Below are 18131 nucleotides of genomic sequence, written 5' to 3' on the forward strand. Positions count from 1 at the left end.
TGTAGATGCAGCATGGTGCTGGTGAGGGTTGAAAGCATAGTTTTTTGGGAAAACGATGTATTTTTTTCTTGTTTGGAATTGTGGCTGTCAGGTAGAACATTTCCTGAAGCAACAACAATGTTTTGTATTTGGTACCAATGCTCATAAAACGTTTTCAGCACTAGTACCTATTATCCAGTGCCACATCACTGCCACCTCACATTCCTGTTGGCAGCAACGAGCTGCAACTCTAGGAAATGCCAAATTCCGTGTTGCTGTAAACTATGCCTTCCTGTTTTTTTGTAGCAACAACAACGATGTCAAATAGATGCTTAGATGTTTCTAGAGAGCAAAATGGTGCTATTTTTTTCCTATCATTTATCATGGTTTTTAAAACCGAACCGGTCAGGGGTCCGGTTACCGGGTTGAATGGTTCGGCCATTCAAACCAAACGCTCAACCCGTTTTGACAAAAAAATAAAAAACGGTCAAAACCAATCAAATGGTTAACCATCCAATTCAACAATTTGCTGACCATAATCAACAATTTGGGGAGGAAATCCAATTTTTGGGAAAAACGGACCTGACCAGTTCCCAGTTTTTCCGGTCCAATCGTCCGGTCCGGTTTTGAAAACTATGCCATTTATAATGAATACACTCTCTTCAAACTTTTAAAGGTCAGCTATAATGTAACAGCACAATTTACTTAATCACTTAAAACTAATTAAAGATCTCTGATAACCAAAAAAAAAACTCATCTCAGAAATGACTATTAGTTATTATAAAGCCTATATAAGACCCATTTTGAGAAGAAACAATAATATAAATTTACAGAAGCCAGTAAATAAGCACAAGAAACATCCAATATAATACCAACCAAATGAGTCATGTTTTGATTCAAGTAATTAGCATATAAACAATAGAAAGAGCTAGCCGTGCCGTGTGCCGTGTGCCGTGTGCCGTGTGCCGTGTGCCGTGTGGGTCACCTTTGGATTAAGCATATGTCAATAATTGAAAAAGACACATCCCCAGAAGAAGACAACCACTGTTGGATAAAACCCTAGGCGACAACTTGGAGTGTCCCCCTCTGTGATATCATTTCAATGAAACTTTTGATAAGTTGTACTGTAAATAGCGTGAGTTTTTTCATTTTTACTAAACACATTTTAGCCAACGAATTATTCAGACATGCATGGGCAATACAACTCTTCATTGAAAATATAAAATTTTAAAACATGAGAATGATTTGATTTTTTTGTAATATATTATAGCATAAAATATAATATTATTTTTGTAAAAAAGCATATTTTTAATACAGTATATATACATACATTACATTTGTATGTAAAATATACTGAACTTTTCATTCCATATTTTTAAAAGATAACATGTTAAATATGTGTTCATTTACACTGATCTTTTCCCTAGTACACACGTCGTACTGATTTTTTAAATCTTTTATTAATGAATTTGATTTTTTTTAACAAACCGAATGGAATTATATTTTTATATGGAAGATCTGTCGCAGACTGAATGGAAGTTCATGATCAGTGCAGGAAAAAAGGTGCAGTAGATCTCAAGTCATGTAATTAGGGCTGTCAACAGCTCGTGATAGAAATCAACCCTGATTACCGTTTGAGATATGTAGTACCATGCAATCCACATTCACGTACAAGCCTCTATATATATATATATATAAACGATTTTGATTTTTTTAAGGCAAATTGCTGAAACCTTATTCGAACATTGATAATTGTAATCATCACGTTCTTTTAATTTTCTGATATAATTGCAAATAAATCCTCTTTGTTAAAATCCTATAATAAAAGGTATAAAAATGTCTAAAATATCCATATAGTTACTGTTAAGGATTTCTACAGAAGAAATAATATAAATTTTATGAACAAGCAAATAAAATAGAATATAATTGAAGTGTAGTTTTACATTTGAGAAAGAAAATTTAAAAAATAAATCAATTTCAAAAAAAAAAAATTGAAAAGACCTGGGGTAATGATTTATATGAATAAAATATTTTGAAAAATAAATATTTTGATCAAAGTATTTCAAACATTTTCCTACCTGTTATAAAATTCTATCAAAAAAAGTCTATTTACAACTATATTATAAAGTTTAGGAGAAGTTTCAGTAATTTATCAATTTTTTATTTTTATGAATTCATGTTCACGTGCAATGCCACTAATGAGGGTGAAAATTGGACTGTCACATGAATCAATACGAAAAGCACATTTGGTCGAACTGAAAATCAACACATAACCCAACCTTGGATGAGCAACACCACACTGTTATGGCATGCCCCATTCAACCTGAAGGCCAATGTTGACAAACAACACACATCAGACGAGATAAGGACATGTGGTGAACACCAACACAACCCAGCCTCTCTGAAGGTCGGCACCAACGGCCCCCGAACTCCTTGTCCTTTGGAGTGTAGCTCACTCCCCTAAGGGCTCGACTGTTGGTCACGTGTCTTACTTTGAGGAACATAATCAGGTGTGATTATGGGTTAGGCTGGGCTTTACACTTATGATAAGAGCTATAGTTAAGACCCATATCCGGGGTTTTGGGCCTGAAACATATACCTTAACCTAAATCTGTTCGGGCTCAGGTTGGGCCGGGTTTAATTCCACGCCAATATCATTCATATATAAAACATTATATATCTATATATTAAATGACATAATATGCATATAAACTTATTTTATACATTATATAATATAAAATATTACATATAATATATGTCATGTCATAATATTTATATATAAAATATATAATATAATATAAAATAACATGTATACATATGTATATATTATACACAAAATGTGCAAGTTTAAATATATGTGTACTGTATTGAGCCCGAGCCAGGCCAGTCCAAAATTTGTGGCCATTAATTTTTGGGTTAGTGGTTTGATTGTCCAATTTGAATGGACAACTCATTTCAATTTAAAAAATAGAAAATTAATTATTAAAATAAAAGGCCAAAACTGCTGTATAGGTCAAATGGGTCCATGATTTTAACAAAAAAACGGGTTAAATGTGAAACAGAATCAATTGCCTGAACGGTTCCAAAGCTGAACAATCCAACCATCTGGATCAATAATGATTTGAAAAGCATACTCTTACTCTCTAATCCACGTACTTATCGAACTCTACTTCTCAGCTACGACCACCTTGTTCTCACTTGTTCAGCCTAACCCATCACCTCGTTTGTTTATTGATTTGAGTGTCAAATATTCCTCTCCGAGAAATCACCTCGGGGCCTCTAACACATTGTAAGTTGTTGAATCGCAATAGGATTTTCATCTACTATTCGTCCACGTCTAACTCGAACCGCATCATCCACAAATACATATGATTAATATAAAATTGACATAATTCACACAAGTGCTGAAATTTGTTACAAAAACGAGTAATCAAGTATCAAATCTGTAACACCTGAATCTAGGGGTGAGCATAGGCTGGTTTGGTTTGGTTCTAAAGCTAAACCTAGAACCTATCCTATAGGGGTTAGTTCCAGATTTCCAGGTTTTTGGAACTCGAACCTATCTTGTGAAGGTTGGTTCTAGGGTTAGTTTTGGCCTTGGTGGTTTTGGGGTTAGTTCCAGGTTCTACCCGTGGAACTTGCACTATTAATAAATGTAATATGTAGTTTAAAACTTATATTATCTTTATTGATTAAATTGGATAACTTAATATATAAACTATTATTAAATGGTTAAAAACTTATTAATTAAATTTAAATTTTATAAATATCACCTTTTACACTATTTATTGTAGATATTCAAATATTAAAATGAAAACAAATGATCAAATCACTTAAGTAATCCAATGGTCAAGTGAGACCATGGCCTTTGTAACCATGAATATAATGCTTGGATTCAAATTTTCACATCTCTAAAAATATTATCGGTTCCACCGAGGCCAAACAAGGCCAATTCATCAAGTTGGTTTGGGTAGGGTAAACCCCTAGACCCTAAAACTTGCCTGGGTGAGGATCAGTTCCAAGAATTTGAAACCAAACCTTATCCTATAACAGATTGGGTGGGGTCAATTTAAAGTCGATTCAAAATTGATTACATTCGATTTTGAGTAGAACCTACCCATTTGCTCACCCCTAACTGTGCAATCGGATAGAAATGGGGTTAATAAAGGCCATAACCCGACTTGATCTGTAAAGCAGTTGATCCTAGGGCTGTTCACAGTTCGGGTTGAGTCAATTTACTGAGATTTTTGCAATTGACTCGATCTGGTCAGGTTACCTGAAATTGAAACCGAAACCGACCTAGTTGATTTGAGTCGGGTTGGGTCGGTTTCGTCTCTAAGTTCAACCATGGTAATAAATTGGTAGATTGGAGAAAGAAGACTAAAATTTGATGTAAAAAATGACACTAATTATAATCTAAGTTAAAATAGAAGACTGGAAATTGATGCAAAACCGACTAAAGTTCTATTAGAGAAAGAAGACTGAAATTGGTAGGGGGTGGACCAAGTTAGAATAGAAGTTATCAAGAAAATAGAAAGTCAAATTATATTAGAGAAAGAAAACTGAAATTTGTATATTTCAAGAAACCTTCTAATCTAAGTAAAAAAAGACACCTATTTGGTGTAAAAGATCATAAAAACTAGGGTCATTTTATTCTTTTTTTTTTAACTTTTCCAAAAAAAATTCATTGTCTAGTTGTCTTACAATACTTGACATTAATATCATTCATAATTAGAAGATTAGAAATTAAGTTAAGTTAACTAGGATATAGACAACTTAGTTAAGTAGGAACTAAGTAGATTGTAAATACTAACTATGAACTAACTACTAACTACTAAGTCGGTTTGGTTCGGATTGATTTTGATTTTCACATATGAAAACTGAAACCAACCCAAATCATCAGTTTATGATTTTTTTTTTATAACCCGAAATCGACCGATGCTGAAAAAAAACCCGACCGATTCAAATTGGGTTCTGACTTGATCGGCTTGATCGATTTAAGTCTTCTTATGAATAGCACTAGTTGATCCAAATATGAATAAAATATTAGTACCGCCGGACGCCAGCAAATAAGCAGTTTGGATCCATGCGCAAAAACGGAAGAGAGTTATTAGTATATACTCACAAGTCACAAATCACAGCGTGGGCTCACACGGTTTTGCCAGCGTGAGCGTTCCCGCATTATCATCGTTCAAAATCTGACCTGAATTCCCGCCAATTCAATAATGAAAAGTTAATAGAAATTGGAAGGCACTCCCGAGTCCCGAGTCCCGATCCTCTAGGAAAGGAGTTTAAATTAAATCTAACTTCATAGAGTGCGTCCCCAAAACGTCCCTCGTGTAAGTTCTGAATGCACGTTGAGATGATGAACTCCTGGCAAAAGTCGCAATGCATTGGGAATTGGACCTACATCCCACATGCCCATCACTCTATCCACACCCGTCATGCGTCGAATACACAAACGACAATCACAGACGAGCCGCGTAAAATATGGTATATACAAGTTGAAAAAGATTTGCATGAATCTCCGAGTAAATTTAAATACATCACCACTCCACTGAAATAAAAGAGCCAAAAATATAATTGAATTCATTGATAACGAATAGGGATAATAAATAAATACAGTGTAGTGGTACAGAGATTACAGAATAATAATAATAAGACAGACTACAAGAAGCTTGTTGGTTGATGATGATGATGTCTTCCCTGCTTCCTGGCTTCCACCACTGTACGTTCATGCGAATCACACACCTGCGTCTTGAACTTGCATCCTAACTTCTTGGTTAGCGAGTTCCTCCAACCCCCTAGCTTATCCATCCTCGCGATTGCCTTCTTCATGGTGGAGCATTCCCTCTCCAGCTCATGTACCCGGGATCTCATGCTGTCCATGTCCAGCCTCAACACCTGGTTCTCTCGAACCGCTGCCCTCCACGTCCTGCTGCTACCGCTCTCTTGCCCCCCCGATGGCACCAACGCCAGTTGCCGTTCTTCATAATGTTGTAGCTGCTGTCCTCCTTCTCCTTCTCCTTCTTCCTCTCCTGTTTCGTGTTGTCTCTGCTGCTGCAGTAAGAAAGATGGTCGGGCGGAATCTGGCTGGACAATGTCAGCAGTGAAGAGAGAGCCGGTGATGGCATGGCGGAGCTGAAGCTGCTCGAAAAACAGAACCTGAACCACTGCCCTTAAGGGGAGGCGCTCGTTCTGTGCTGCGTGGGTGCACGCCTCTAACGTCAACTTCTGGCAATCCATCACTCCACATATCTTTTCTCGCTCTTCCTCCGTTATCCATGGATGCGCCTACCATCAATTTCATGATTATTAATTACTAGGCAAGTAGGCATGGCCATGCCCAATCCATTATCCATGGAGGTTACACGTTCATATCATCCTCTTAAATTCATGCAACTAAATTAAAATTTTAAACCCAACCAACACTACTGAAATTATAATAAAATAAAAATCAGATTTTTTTTTTTTATAAAAAAAAGAAAAAGGAAAAGAAAAACCGGATTCGAATATGGATAGAGCACCAAACAAAAGAAAACGCACGCAATCTTTGTGCTTGACAAACTAGAAGACATTTTGGAATTATAATGGGAGTATGGGACGAAGACATTTTGTCCTCCACGTAGTAGCTATTTTGAATACTTTGACGTGGAGATTCTCATAGTCATTTTAAAGAAGCTTTTTACCCAAAACAAAATATATTTTCACGTGAACCCTCCTCCTCCCCATTATCCCTTGTTTTTTTGACTAAAAAATTAAAAATGCTTTAGCGCATTTTCAGTTTAAACAAAAGGCAAGGCATAATTAAATAAAAATAGTAAAAACACCATAAAATCGAGAATGGATCACCGGATAGTTAGTAATACCTTGAGATAAACATCAATGGCTCTGTAGAGGCCGTCATCATAGAGCCTGGCTTGGTCGGGAAGTGCGACAGCCAGTTCCCAAAACTTTTCCGGCTTCAGGTTGGCGTCGGATGCGATCTCCGACAAGTACCCATCGATCAATTTCCCTACCAACATCACCGGATTTACTCCCGGTGTTTTCCCTCCCTCCACTTCATCGTCATCGTCCATTCCAGTCTCCAACCCCTCTTCCAAACCCTCCAAGAAATACCCCAATATTCTCTCCACACAATCTACGTCGTATAGCGTCTCTATCAGATATGAGTAGCTCGGGATCAACAGATCATCCAACGTGGCCTGTTCCAGCTGCGACGCGATCTTCCTTTCCAACGCTCCTCGACAAGCTTCCGAAGCGTTCAATATGTTTGCCGTCCTTAACAATCCAAATAGCAACCGCGTCATTGTAGATGATCCCGACCGCGACTTCCAGCTCCTCCCTTGGGGCAGATTCGTAATTACGGTCTCCAACAGCTCTCTCTGCTCCGCATCCGAAGTTATGGTTGCCGAGGGTGGCTTCCTGTTGGAACGCGATAGACCTGGAATTGATCTCTTAGCATACGATAGCAGACAGCTTTCCATGATATCCGAGCTTAGGTCTCTCGATTTCATTGTGGAAACCAGTTGCTTGAATACCGGCAAGCTCAAAATGCCTAGATCCTCGAACAAGGATTCGGCATTGCTGGCTGTGGTGCTCTTGCTTCCATTCCTTCTGCGTGTTCCCGTCTCGATTCCGTTCCATAAAATCTGAGACCTAGCTGAGCCTGTGCCGGCTCCCTCGTTTACCGGCCATCCGAAGAGCGATGGATCGGTTGAAGAAGCCCTCGCTGCGATTGAATCGATGCATCTCTGGGGGATGCTCAGCTCCTCCGCCAGAGGTATCAAGGCTTCACAGGATTTTAAGGTTTTCAGTGATTCTTTTATGTTCCTCAGAACCGAGTGAGTGAGGAACCTTTCGGTCTTGGAGATAAGGTTATGCTCTGAGAAGTCCTCGGTCATCTCGAGATGGTCTCCGGCGCAGCGAAGAGGAGCCACGTTCCAAGCTGTGAGGTCGATCTTGATGCCGTAACAGAACTTAGCGGCGGTCTCGAAAGTCTCAGAACCGCCCGGAAAATCCGGGAGAGATATGTAGCACGGTTCTTCTTCAATCTCAATATCGCCTTCGTCATCATCTTCGTCTGCTTCTTGTTCGAGTTCATCTCGTCTTCTAGCAAGGTTCGCTTCTTGTTCGGTTATCATCAGATGAAGCTTTCTGCTTTTCGCCATCAGAGGGAACTGAGCGAATACATTAATTAACATAAATAGAAAAAGAGATCAAAAGGAACAAACTAATCCACAGAAAAAAAAAAAAAAATGGATGAAAGAAAAAATACGAAGAGTTGAAGAGAGCACCAGCGAACCTTATGGAGGTGGAAAGTCATATCGTCGACTTCGATGACAATATCGCTAGGTAATCCCGTGGTACAGAACCTGAAAAATGAGAAAACCAATTATTCTCAGATTACAGAGAAGAGTAGATGAGAAAGAGAGTAGAACAGAATTCGCGTAAACTCACCATGCCTGGCCTTTGGAGCCCGGCTTTTCAATCTCGGCCGCCATGTTCTTGGAAAAGGAAGAAGGTAAAAGATCCAAACTTTCTAAAGGCTCCTTTAGATTCCGGAACTTAAACAAGAAAGATGCATCTTTCGGAAAATATCCCTATTCCCTACAAAAATAATACAAGAATGTTGGAAGCAGTTAAACCCGCGAGAACCGCATTGGAGGTTTCTGCGAGAAGCCGGAATATCTATTGACTAGTGAAATCAGTCACCCGGATAAGTGAAGTAAGAAATGCAGCTCTTTAGATGAACAGAAAGCTAAAATTTTCTAGGAGTCTGCAAGATCCCTGTGATCTGAAAATATATTGAAGAAAGAAACAACCGAAATCGACTTTTACTGAATCATCCTTTTCTTTTAAACAGAGAAAAAAAAAACGAAAGGAGGGAAGAAATGTTTGGAGGCTTTTGCTGTGAGAGAGAGCAGTAAGAAACATAAAAAGAAAGGAAAAATAATGCAGGGGTCGGACGTCGGAGTGGGGGAGGGAGAAGCTAGGACTTAGAGGCCTAATTGGAGTAGGTGGGACAAGCAGAGTTTGAACGAAAAGGAGAGATCTCCAGTCTCCAGTCTCCAGTCTCCACACTCCCACGGAAAAGAAAAAGATCAAAGTCGTCAAAGAAGAGAGAGAGAGAGGAACAGAGAAGGGATGTCGTTTAACAGAATTTCAACCCCTCTCTGCACAGCTTGCCAAATGCCAAATAATAGGACTATATGTAAAGAATATGAATCGCTTCAATGTTTTTTTATTAAAGAAAAAGGCATGATAAGATAAAGAGAAAGTTTAAAAATCGGGTTCCGTGATTCAAGAACTCAAAAAACAGGAGCTCAAAAATCAAAAAGGTAACGACGAGCTTACAGTAGATTTCACTATTTTAAAGCCTGACCATTCCCCTGTTCCATCCATGACTCCTTTCATTATAGTCGGTAATCAGAAGACTGAAGTCCGGACTTTGCTTTTAGGTTTAGAACGAGAGCTTATTGTGACGAATAAAAATAGCAGAACTGCTCAATTTATGGGGCCATTTGGATTTGGTGACACCACAAGATTAATTAAATAAAAATAGCCCAAACTCATATTGATTTGAAGGGACGGCCTCCTCCTTTCAATTTTCAATTTTCATCGCATGCGAAGCATCACTATTAGTGAGCTGCTGAATCCCCCAGAAACGAGATAAATAAAAAATATAAGTTCACGACAAACGGGTGACAATCAGATAAGCCAATGCTCTGTGTATGACTTTATTTATTTATTAGAGAGAGAGAGAGATTAGTTGGGCTGAGGAAGAGTCTTTATTTTTGTGAAGGGACAGGGGGGATGTCAGTCATGATGTTAGACAAGGGCAGTAATCAAACAAACCCACTTGCTGTGAATTTAAGGGAGGATGATTTTCATTTCTGAGATTTGAAATAAAATGGGGAAAATCATTCAAGTGGAGAGGAGAGTAATTCAGAGCCGATTAAGACGACTGGCGGGTCATGTGTTCTGAATAATGATAATAAGCTACTCTTAATTAATAATAAGACAAGACAAATTGCACGATAAAACATGCTCCATTTCCACGCTAATCATGATACGATGCTACTTCCAAGTTCCAACTCTCTCTCTCTCTCTCTATTAATTTCCAACTAATGATGGTAGTAGGAACAATAATAACAATAAACAGCCCAAGAAGCAGAAAAACCGTAACATAGAGATAGGGGTCCGTTTCCGTTATGCACATTGCACACAGTAGCTGGGAAATTATTAACTTATTCAATTTTCCTGCCCACGACCCCAGATTAAGAGACGGTCAACACATGTTGACCATCATTGCATACATCATACATCTAATGAATTGAAATGAAAGGCAATGATACAAGGGACTATTTGTTAGAAAAACAGGAGAGAGAAGAAGAAAGGAAAACCCCAATAAAACACAACACATGAATACATGATCACTGAGGATCTTTACAGAGTTTATTTTATCATCTAAAGTCTAAACAAAATAACAAGTTTGAGTGGATACAACAACAATATCCAATCATTTATTTCTACTCATGGAATGTAAATGTAACTTCATCTGCTGCAACAAGTAAACATCATTAGCCCAAAATATTAGAGTAACTATTATTTCATCATTACTACCTAATTGCATAAGCATGCTTAGTGCCCCTTAATGATTTCTCACTTGACTCTCCTTCAATTCCTAATTTCATATTTCCTTCTCTAAGGAAAAAAAAAAAAAAACTAATTTGTATGATGAACAGGTATAAAATGCATGATGATTGTACATAATATTATTGGAGTGGCCGTATCCAACCACGTAGTCAGAATTGGAAAGCAGCAGTGGGTCTTAAAAACCGCGTTACTTTTATTGTTACTGGTGAGCTGTTGCAGCTGTTTGGGGTTGACACTTGACAGGGCAGCGTATGTCTAGCTCCTCGATCACATGATAATTTCTGTCTTTCTGAATAGAAATCAATGGAAAAAGGGTTGGTGCTTGGCTGGCTGGTCCCTCACTCCCTCCGACTCCAAGGTCCCCCTACCTCCTCCCGCTCCATTACTAATCAACCGGCCAGGACACTGAAGATTGACGATTGAACAAACGAGATGTAAATATCGAGATGTGGTCTGGTCAGGATTCACCGTACCATCTCCAATCTTCCTTTGCCTTTCATATTTTCATCTCACTATGAGGTGGATAAGCCGCGTCCCCATAATAATTAATTAAGCTCCACACTTCAGACTGCTGAGGTTGCAAAACTTTAATCAGATAGGTTTTTTGTTTATTTGTTTTTCGCATCTCTCCCTATCTTACTTCATATACTTGGAAAACTTTATGCCCCGTTTGGTTTGTAGGGGTCTAAAATTGGAATTAGAATTGATTATTTTGATTTCAATTGTTTGGTTTGGTAGAATTGAAATCTCGTTCTCATTCCTGGTGGAATGACATTCCCCTATATGAAAAAAATGGCCATTCCCGGTGAAATGACATTCCAACTGCCAATCAAACGGACCCTTATATTATACCAAGCTTCTGGTTAGGATTCCATGAGGAAAATATTGATACTAGGGTATGAAAATGGCATGCCCACACTTCAATTCAATCCCAACTTGCACCGTCGAAGTAGTAAAGGCCATCCCGACACATTCTCCATGAACAAATTTCGAGACCTCATCCCAACTTGCACCAGCCACCACGGCTGAAGAATGTCACAAATGTTCACTAAACAACCAGACACGCGCAACTGCCATTTCCCACTATTTCTATTTCTAATGCTTCACCTTTCCAATTAATTCATTGTCACATATGGGGCCCTACACCATACCCTCATCTTCGGGTGCCCATTTTTTCTTTAACTCTTGTAGATGATTTCACTGGATGCACGTGGGTGTTTCTCATGTGTTTCAAATCTGAGACTTGATTATTAATTCAGAACTTCTTCATTTATGCCTAAACAAAATTTCATATTCGCATTAAGAAAATTCACACTGACAATGGTTATGAATTTTTCTCTCAACCAATGCAATCTTCTTTCTTCTTATGGGGTTATCCATCACCAAATTGCGTGGCCACTATTCAACAAAACTGAGTAATCGAACGCAAACATCGACATCTCCTCAACAAAGCCCGTGCCTTACGCTTTCAATTCAATCTCCCTTTGAAATTTTGTGTTGAATGCATTCTCACCACCACTTATCTCATCAATGGCACACCCACCCCATTGCTTCAGCCTTTCTCCTCACGAACTCCTCTTTGGGAAACAATCGTCCTATGGTCACCTTCGCATCTTTGGTTCCCTTTGTTATACCGCAACCCATCATCTCCGAATTGACAAATCCGCTCTCCGTGTTCGTCGATGAGTCTGCGTTCTATGCACCCATAGGTTTACTAGACGTGTGAACCCACCAACCAGAATCTGCCATGGTAACGTTAACATTATTTTGGCTGTCAATTGATGGTATCCGGTTCAACCAAACACAAAAAGGTAAAAATCCCGATTTTCATACTCATTTCGAACTCCCTCCCAATTTTCACCTGAACAAAGGGAACTCCGAGCCCCTTCTTCTAATGTTATTTGTACTCCTCTTCTCGACGGATCAAAGAGTAGAAGCGCAATGGACTCAACTTCGCTATAGGGACGAAACGGTGGCTAACCTTCTAGCTACCTATAGCAATACCAACGTCACTCTAACTTCATTGGCCACCAAGAACCTCAAGGCCACCGATGTTGTCACGCTCTGCGACGGCCACACGATTGGTATTGGCCACTACACGTCGTTCACCGATCGCTTGTATCCCAGCCAAGACTCCACAATGGACAAGTTCTTCGCCAATCAACTCAAGTTCACTTGTCCCACAACCATGACCGATTTGGGCATCCAAATTTCAAATGTGTTCGACAACAAGTACTACGTGGACCTCATGAAGCAGCAGGGGCTGTTCACCTCCGACTAGGATTTGTCGACTGACTCAAGGACTCAACCCATCGTGTTACTATCTTTGCACTAAACCAGACCCCATTCTTCAAGAAGTTTGTGTACGCCATGCTTAAAATGGGTCAACTGGGTGTGTTGATAGGGATCCAAGGAGAGACCTGTGCCAATTGTTTGGCTCGCAACTCCACTAGCACATATCTGTCATCTATCACCGATGAGGAACAAGGCGGAAGAGCGCAGTAGATCCTCAGGGACCCTAGTTTGTGTATTCCCCTTGGTAGTTTTTTGTGTGTTGATCCTGCCAGACTGACTTATTGCCTTATTGGTGCTACATGTTTAATAAAAGGGCTTTTTGTAATGAACTTTCACTTGCAGTTTGTAGATTATAGTTCAAGTTTTAATGAATTTAAGCAATAATGGAAATTAACAGAGTATGGACTATGGACTCTTCAACCTTCAACCACCCACTTCGAAGTAAGTATGACTTTTCTAGCTGAGTTCTATAATTGGAGCAAATTAATTACATGACCCGAGTTAATGAGATTGGGCTTCACTAGAGTCTTGATTGATCAAATGATCGGCCCAAGGGAATTTTCACTTTTCAACTCCTGGCTCAATGTGACCTTAAAAAATCTGGTACAGAAAGCCCGTGCAAATTACAAGTATCCAAGTCCAATTTGATCAATGATGGTGTGGATCTATTGATAAGAACAACAAAAAGATGAGGATCTATTGATTAGAACAACAAAAATATGAGGATACGAACAACAGCAGCAGCAGCAGAAGAAGAAGAGAATGCACTAAGTTGATTTTGTGCCGCCGCCGGTGGCTTCCAAGTTTAGTGAGATCATCGATTGCCAAGGGATGCTTCTAGACTAGGTTTGGTAGAGGAGAGTATGGGAGGGAGAACCGAAAATTTGAAAGAAATAGAAAATGACATGTAAGTTGCGTTTTAAGTTTTTTTTTTTTTGGTCTTTCTGTATCCGGTTCAACCAAACTCTTTCAACTAACGGGTAAAGCACCGTTAAGTTAGTGAATTTTGAACATGCCGACGTGGGTGTTTCTAATTGGTGGGTTCACGCGTCCAGTAAACCCACCGGTGCACAGAATGCGGGCTCCTCGTCGATGTGCCTTCGTTGGTAATCCACATGGTCAACAAGCTTATCGGTCTATGATCTTGACAACACCACCTTCTTCATGAGCTGGGACGTCACCTTTCATGAGACCACATTCCCCTTCTCCTCACACACAGATACTTCCCTTCCTCCTTCATCCGGTGGTGCTCCCCACTCCCATGTCTGACCTACTGGACGACTCCTTTACAGCCCCTTCCCCCAACACTGTTACTCAAAATCCTTCTCCCACTTCAACCACACCATCTTTCCCTACCCCTTTTGCATATGCACCGACTCCACCGGAACCCATCTCCACTTTGTTCACACCTCTGCGACGCTTGATTTGACCCACCAGGCGTCCTACTTACTTGAACGAGTACTAGTGCCATGTATGCTGCTTGCCCACCAACATCATCTCCTCCATCCCAAGGTACATTATACCCCTTGTTCAACTACCTCTCTTATAATTGTTTATCAACTTCCCACCATGCATTTTTTACTAGCATTTTTGGCCACCTCTGAACCCACAAAATTTTCCACCGCTGTCAAGGATCCACGGTGGCGAGTGAGATTCGAGCTCTTAAACAATATAATACATGGACGTTCACCTCCTTACCTGTTGGTAAAACTGCCATTGGATGCAAATAGGTGTATAGAATAAAATATATATCTCATTCAGTCTAACGGTACAAAGCCTGCCTTGTTGCCAAGGGCTTTAGGCAGACTGAAGGTCTTCACTACCATGTGACCTTCGCACCAGTTGCCAAGCTTGTTACCCTCCCGTGCCTGCTCTCCATTGCTGCCACTAAGCGTTGGTCTTTACACCGATTAGACATCAACAATGCTTTTTTACACGGCGACTTGCATGAAGAGGTATACATGACATTGCCTCCAGGTTTCGGTTATAAAAATGGCCAGCATGTTTGCCGCCTCCATAAGTCCATCTACGGCTTGAAACAAGCATATCGAAACTGGTTTGCAAAATTTTCAGCTGCTCTCATTTCCGTTGGTTTTCTTCAATCCAAAGCAGGTTATTCCCTCTTCACGCAATCCAGTGGTTCGTCATTTACAGTTGTTCTTGTTTACGTCAATGACATTGTCATCACTGGTAACGTTGCACTACAATTGCCAATCTGAAGCAATTTTTACATTCTCGATTTAAGTTGAAAGATCTTGGTCACCGCGAATATTTTTTAGGCATCGAAGTTTCTGGGTCCGATAAAGGCATATACCTTTCTCAACGCAAGTACGCCTTGGACATCCTGAATGATTTCGGTGCCTTGGATTCTAAGCCATGCACATTTCTATGGAGCATGACTCCAGATTCTCCCCTAACGACGGTGAACCTCTTGCTGACCCCTCGCCTTACCGATGACTCATTGGCCGCCTTTTGTACTTGACAGTCACTCGGCCCGATTTGGTATACTCTGTGAACACTCTCAGTTAGTTCGTTCCTCAGCCCCACACTTCACGTTGGAATGCTGCTCCTTGAATAGTTCACTACACCAAATCCTCTCCTGGCTCGGGCATCTTGCTCCCATCCTCCTCAGACTTGCGTCTTTGTGCATACACTGACTCGGACTATGGGTCGTGCCCCACTACCAGTACCAAACGGTCTGTCGCTGGGTATTGCATCTTTCTTATCTTTCTCTTGTAAAACCAAAAAGCAGCCGACTGTATCTCGGTCCTCTGCTGAAGCCGAGTATTGAGTCATGGCATCTACAACTTGTGAATTGGCATGGCTCTCTTACCTCTTAGCTGATTTTGGCATCTCACCTCACACTGCAACCTTATATTGTGACAATCAATCATTTCTCCACATAGCAGCGAAACCGGTATTCCATGAGAGAACAAAACACATTAAAATCGACTGCCACCTCATTCGGGACAAGATTCAAGCCGGAGCCATTCGTACTGCCTACATTCCTTCTCATCTTCAACTCGCCGATGTCTTTACTAAACCGTTGGGGGTGCGACCGCTTCCACTCACTCATATACAAGTTGGTCTCCTGCACCCAGGGGGTGTTTTGAGTACACAGGTTATGACTGCATGGAATCCTTTCCATGCATAACTCTTGCTCATGCACGACTCACACCAACTTATCTCCTTGCGTAGTTACTAGTTAGCCTCTACCTATTGTTGTACCTTATCTTATTATCCCTTCTTCAGTTTCTACACGCCTCCTCATCAGGACCTCTCTTTGTATATAAACTTGCTCTGAATTGTAAATACAAAATCATTCTGGTTTTTACCAGTCTTCGTGTTTGGTATAGTGGTGTTGCAATTCCATTTGGAGCCCACATAATCAGAGCCACATAGTTGTTGATATTCTAACATTCTAAAAACTGTTTGGTTAAGATTGTTTAACCTTCCAACGGCCATACAATACCATATATGCTAAACAAATCTTGCTAATGCCTGGAAGAAACATCATTTTAACGTTTCTCCCAACACCCTAGCCACCATTGTGAGATCATCCATGCTGATGTGGTGCATACATGTTATCTGATGTGGCGAGAGTAAGGTTGCTGCCATTGGGAAGCTTGAGGAAGAAAGCATTTCAACCATTGGCAACAGCGGCCATCAACGTCTAACACCAGCAAAAACCTTCACCAACCATTGCTCTAGCATTATGTGTTATCATTCTGCAGAAACCACTTTTTAATTTTTTGTTCAATGAACCACAAGAGAGCAAAGAATCACCTAAGGCTCAGTTTGGGAGGAGTACAAATATATGCCCACAAACTGAGCAATAAAATAAGTGATGTCTCTGCGGTGGTGCACATATCATTTTTACACGACATTGGTTCAATTCAAGGTTCAAAATATTCATATAGGCCAATTATGCCAGCTGGGGTGTATCTGCCTGTATCTTAGCTTGTTTATTTTACTTTTATTTTTTATTTTTTATTTTTAACTGGTTTAAAAGGGTCAGCTTAAAGCCCATCTACCGTCTAAATCACGTCAAACCCCGAAGCACCACTATAGGAACGCATTGGGAAGCAACCGATATGATAAGTATTTAAGGCCTCGCATCATCTTTACAACACCGTCAACTAGGGCTGTTCATAAGAATGTCCAACCCGATCAAATCGACCAATCTGAGTCGGTCGGGTTTTCATCAGTACCGGTTGGTTTCGGGTTAGACAAATATATAAACCGATATATCAGGTCGGTTTCGGTTTTCTTGTGTGAAAACCGAAACTAAGCCGACCCGAATCGAACTAATCTTTTACTAGTTTGGTGGTTCCTAGTTTGAGTAGTGATGAAGGATGATTTGACCCAACCTATGAAATGGTGACACATAGACACTGACTCAGCATAAGTGACAGCTCAGCATTGTGGCCCAGTACAACCAAGTAATGGGCCCATAAAGTAGCTCGCTACATCATAGTGCGCAAAGGAAAGAGATCGCCATAACACGAGCTCCAGGTTCCCTGAGCTACCTCTAAAGGGATACTCCGAGGCAACTGTAGCTTGCAAGCTAAAGTTATTAGCTCGCTCGAGCTCCCTAACAGACAGGTCATTCCGAGGACCAATTTCACTAAGGGTAATCCTGGAATGTTCCAAGCTCGCCACGAGATAGCTTGCGAACGAACAACACTAGCACCCTCCAGGAAGCTTCCGACTGACAGACCGTACCGGTTAGACTGTGCCATATCCTCTACTGACGGCGCAGTCCCAGCCCTTTCGACAGTCTGCATCCACGTCTCTCGACAGGTAAAGGCGTGCCTGCCACTTTGGAAACGTGTCACTGACCCGGGAGAAGCGTACACCACAACGGTCACCTGCGTAGCCATGGCAGGTAACGGCTGTGGCAGGAGCCCAGTGGCGGTTATGCCCGACCTAATGTGAGTGTCCCTATAAAAGCCCTCAGGGCAGAAGGGAAACTTCTCCTTGAGAACTCTAATCTCTCAAGTATAGTGATAAAGCACGACCTACACTCTTAGCTACCGACTCTTCTTTTCTTTCTTTCTTGCGTTCTAACTTAAGCATCGGAGTATTCCCACCGGGTGAAATCCCTGGGAATCCTTCCTTTCACCTTCTCAGGTGATGTCCGTTGCCAACGATGAGCTAGTCAGCAGCCAGCTAGGAGTGCCCAGATCGTGCCACAT

General features: G+C 40.5%; 1 protein-coding gene across 3 annotated transcripts; it reads right to left on the reverse strand.

The window, feature by feature from the left end:
• Positions 1-5542: 5542 nt before the first annotated feature.
• LOC148851031 (Phototropic-responsive NPH3 family protein) lies at positions 5543-9736 on the reverse strand. Of its 3 annotated transcripts, none has more exons than XM_088947326.1 (5): positions 9337-9736; positions 8440-8589; positions 8285-8354; positions 6849-8136; positions 5543-6273 (listed from the first exon to the last, which is right to left on the reverse strand). In XM_088947326.1, exons 4-5 carry the CDS (start codon positions 8121-8123, stop codon positions 5647-5649), a joined length of 1902 nt encoding a protein of 633 aa, XP_088803452.1. In that variant the 5' UTR covers positions 8124-8136; positions 8285-8354; positions 8440-8589; positions 9337-9736; the 3' UTR covers positions 5543-5646. The 3 variants fall into 3 exon arrangements, with proteins under 3 accessions (XP_088803452.1, XP_088803450.1, XP_088803451.1); XM_088947324.1 differs by having other exon boundaries at positions 6849-8159; positions 9337-9692; XM_088947325.1 differs by lacking the exon at positions 9337-9736 and having other exon boundaries at positions 6849-8159; positions 8440-9166.
• Positions 9737-18131: the final 8395 nt, after the last annotated feature.

Source organism: Nelumbo lutea, chromosome 5 (genome assembly GCF_056320005.1).
Source record: "Nelumbo lutea isolate HS-2025 chromosome 5, American lotus-T2T, whole genome shotgun sequence".
NCBI classification, from domain to species: Eukaryota; Viridiplantae; Streptophyta; class Magnoliopsida; order Proteales; family Nelumbonaceae; genus Nelumbo; species Nelumbo lutea.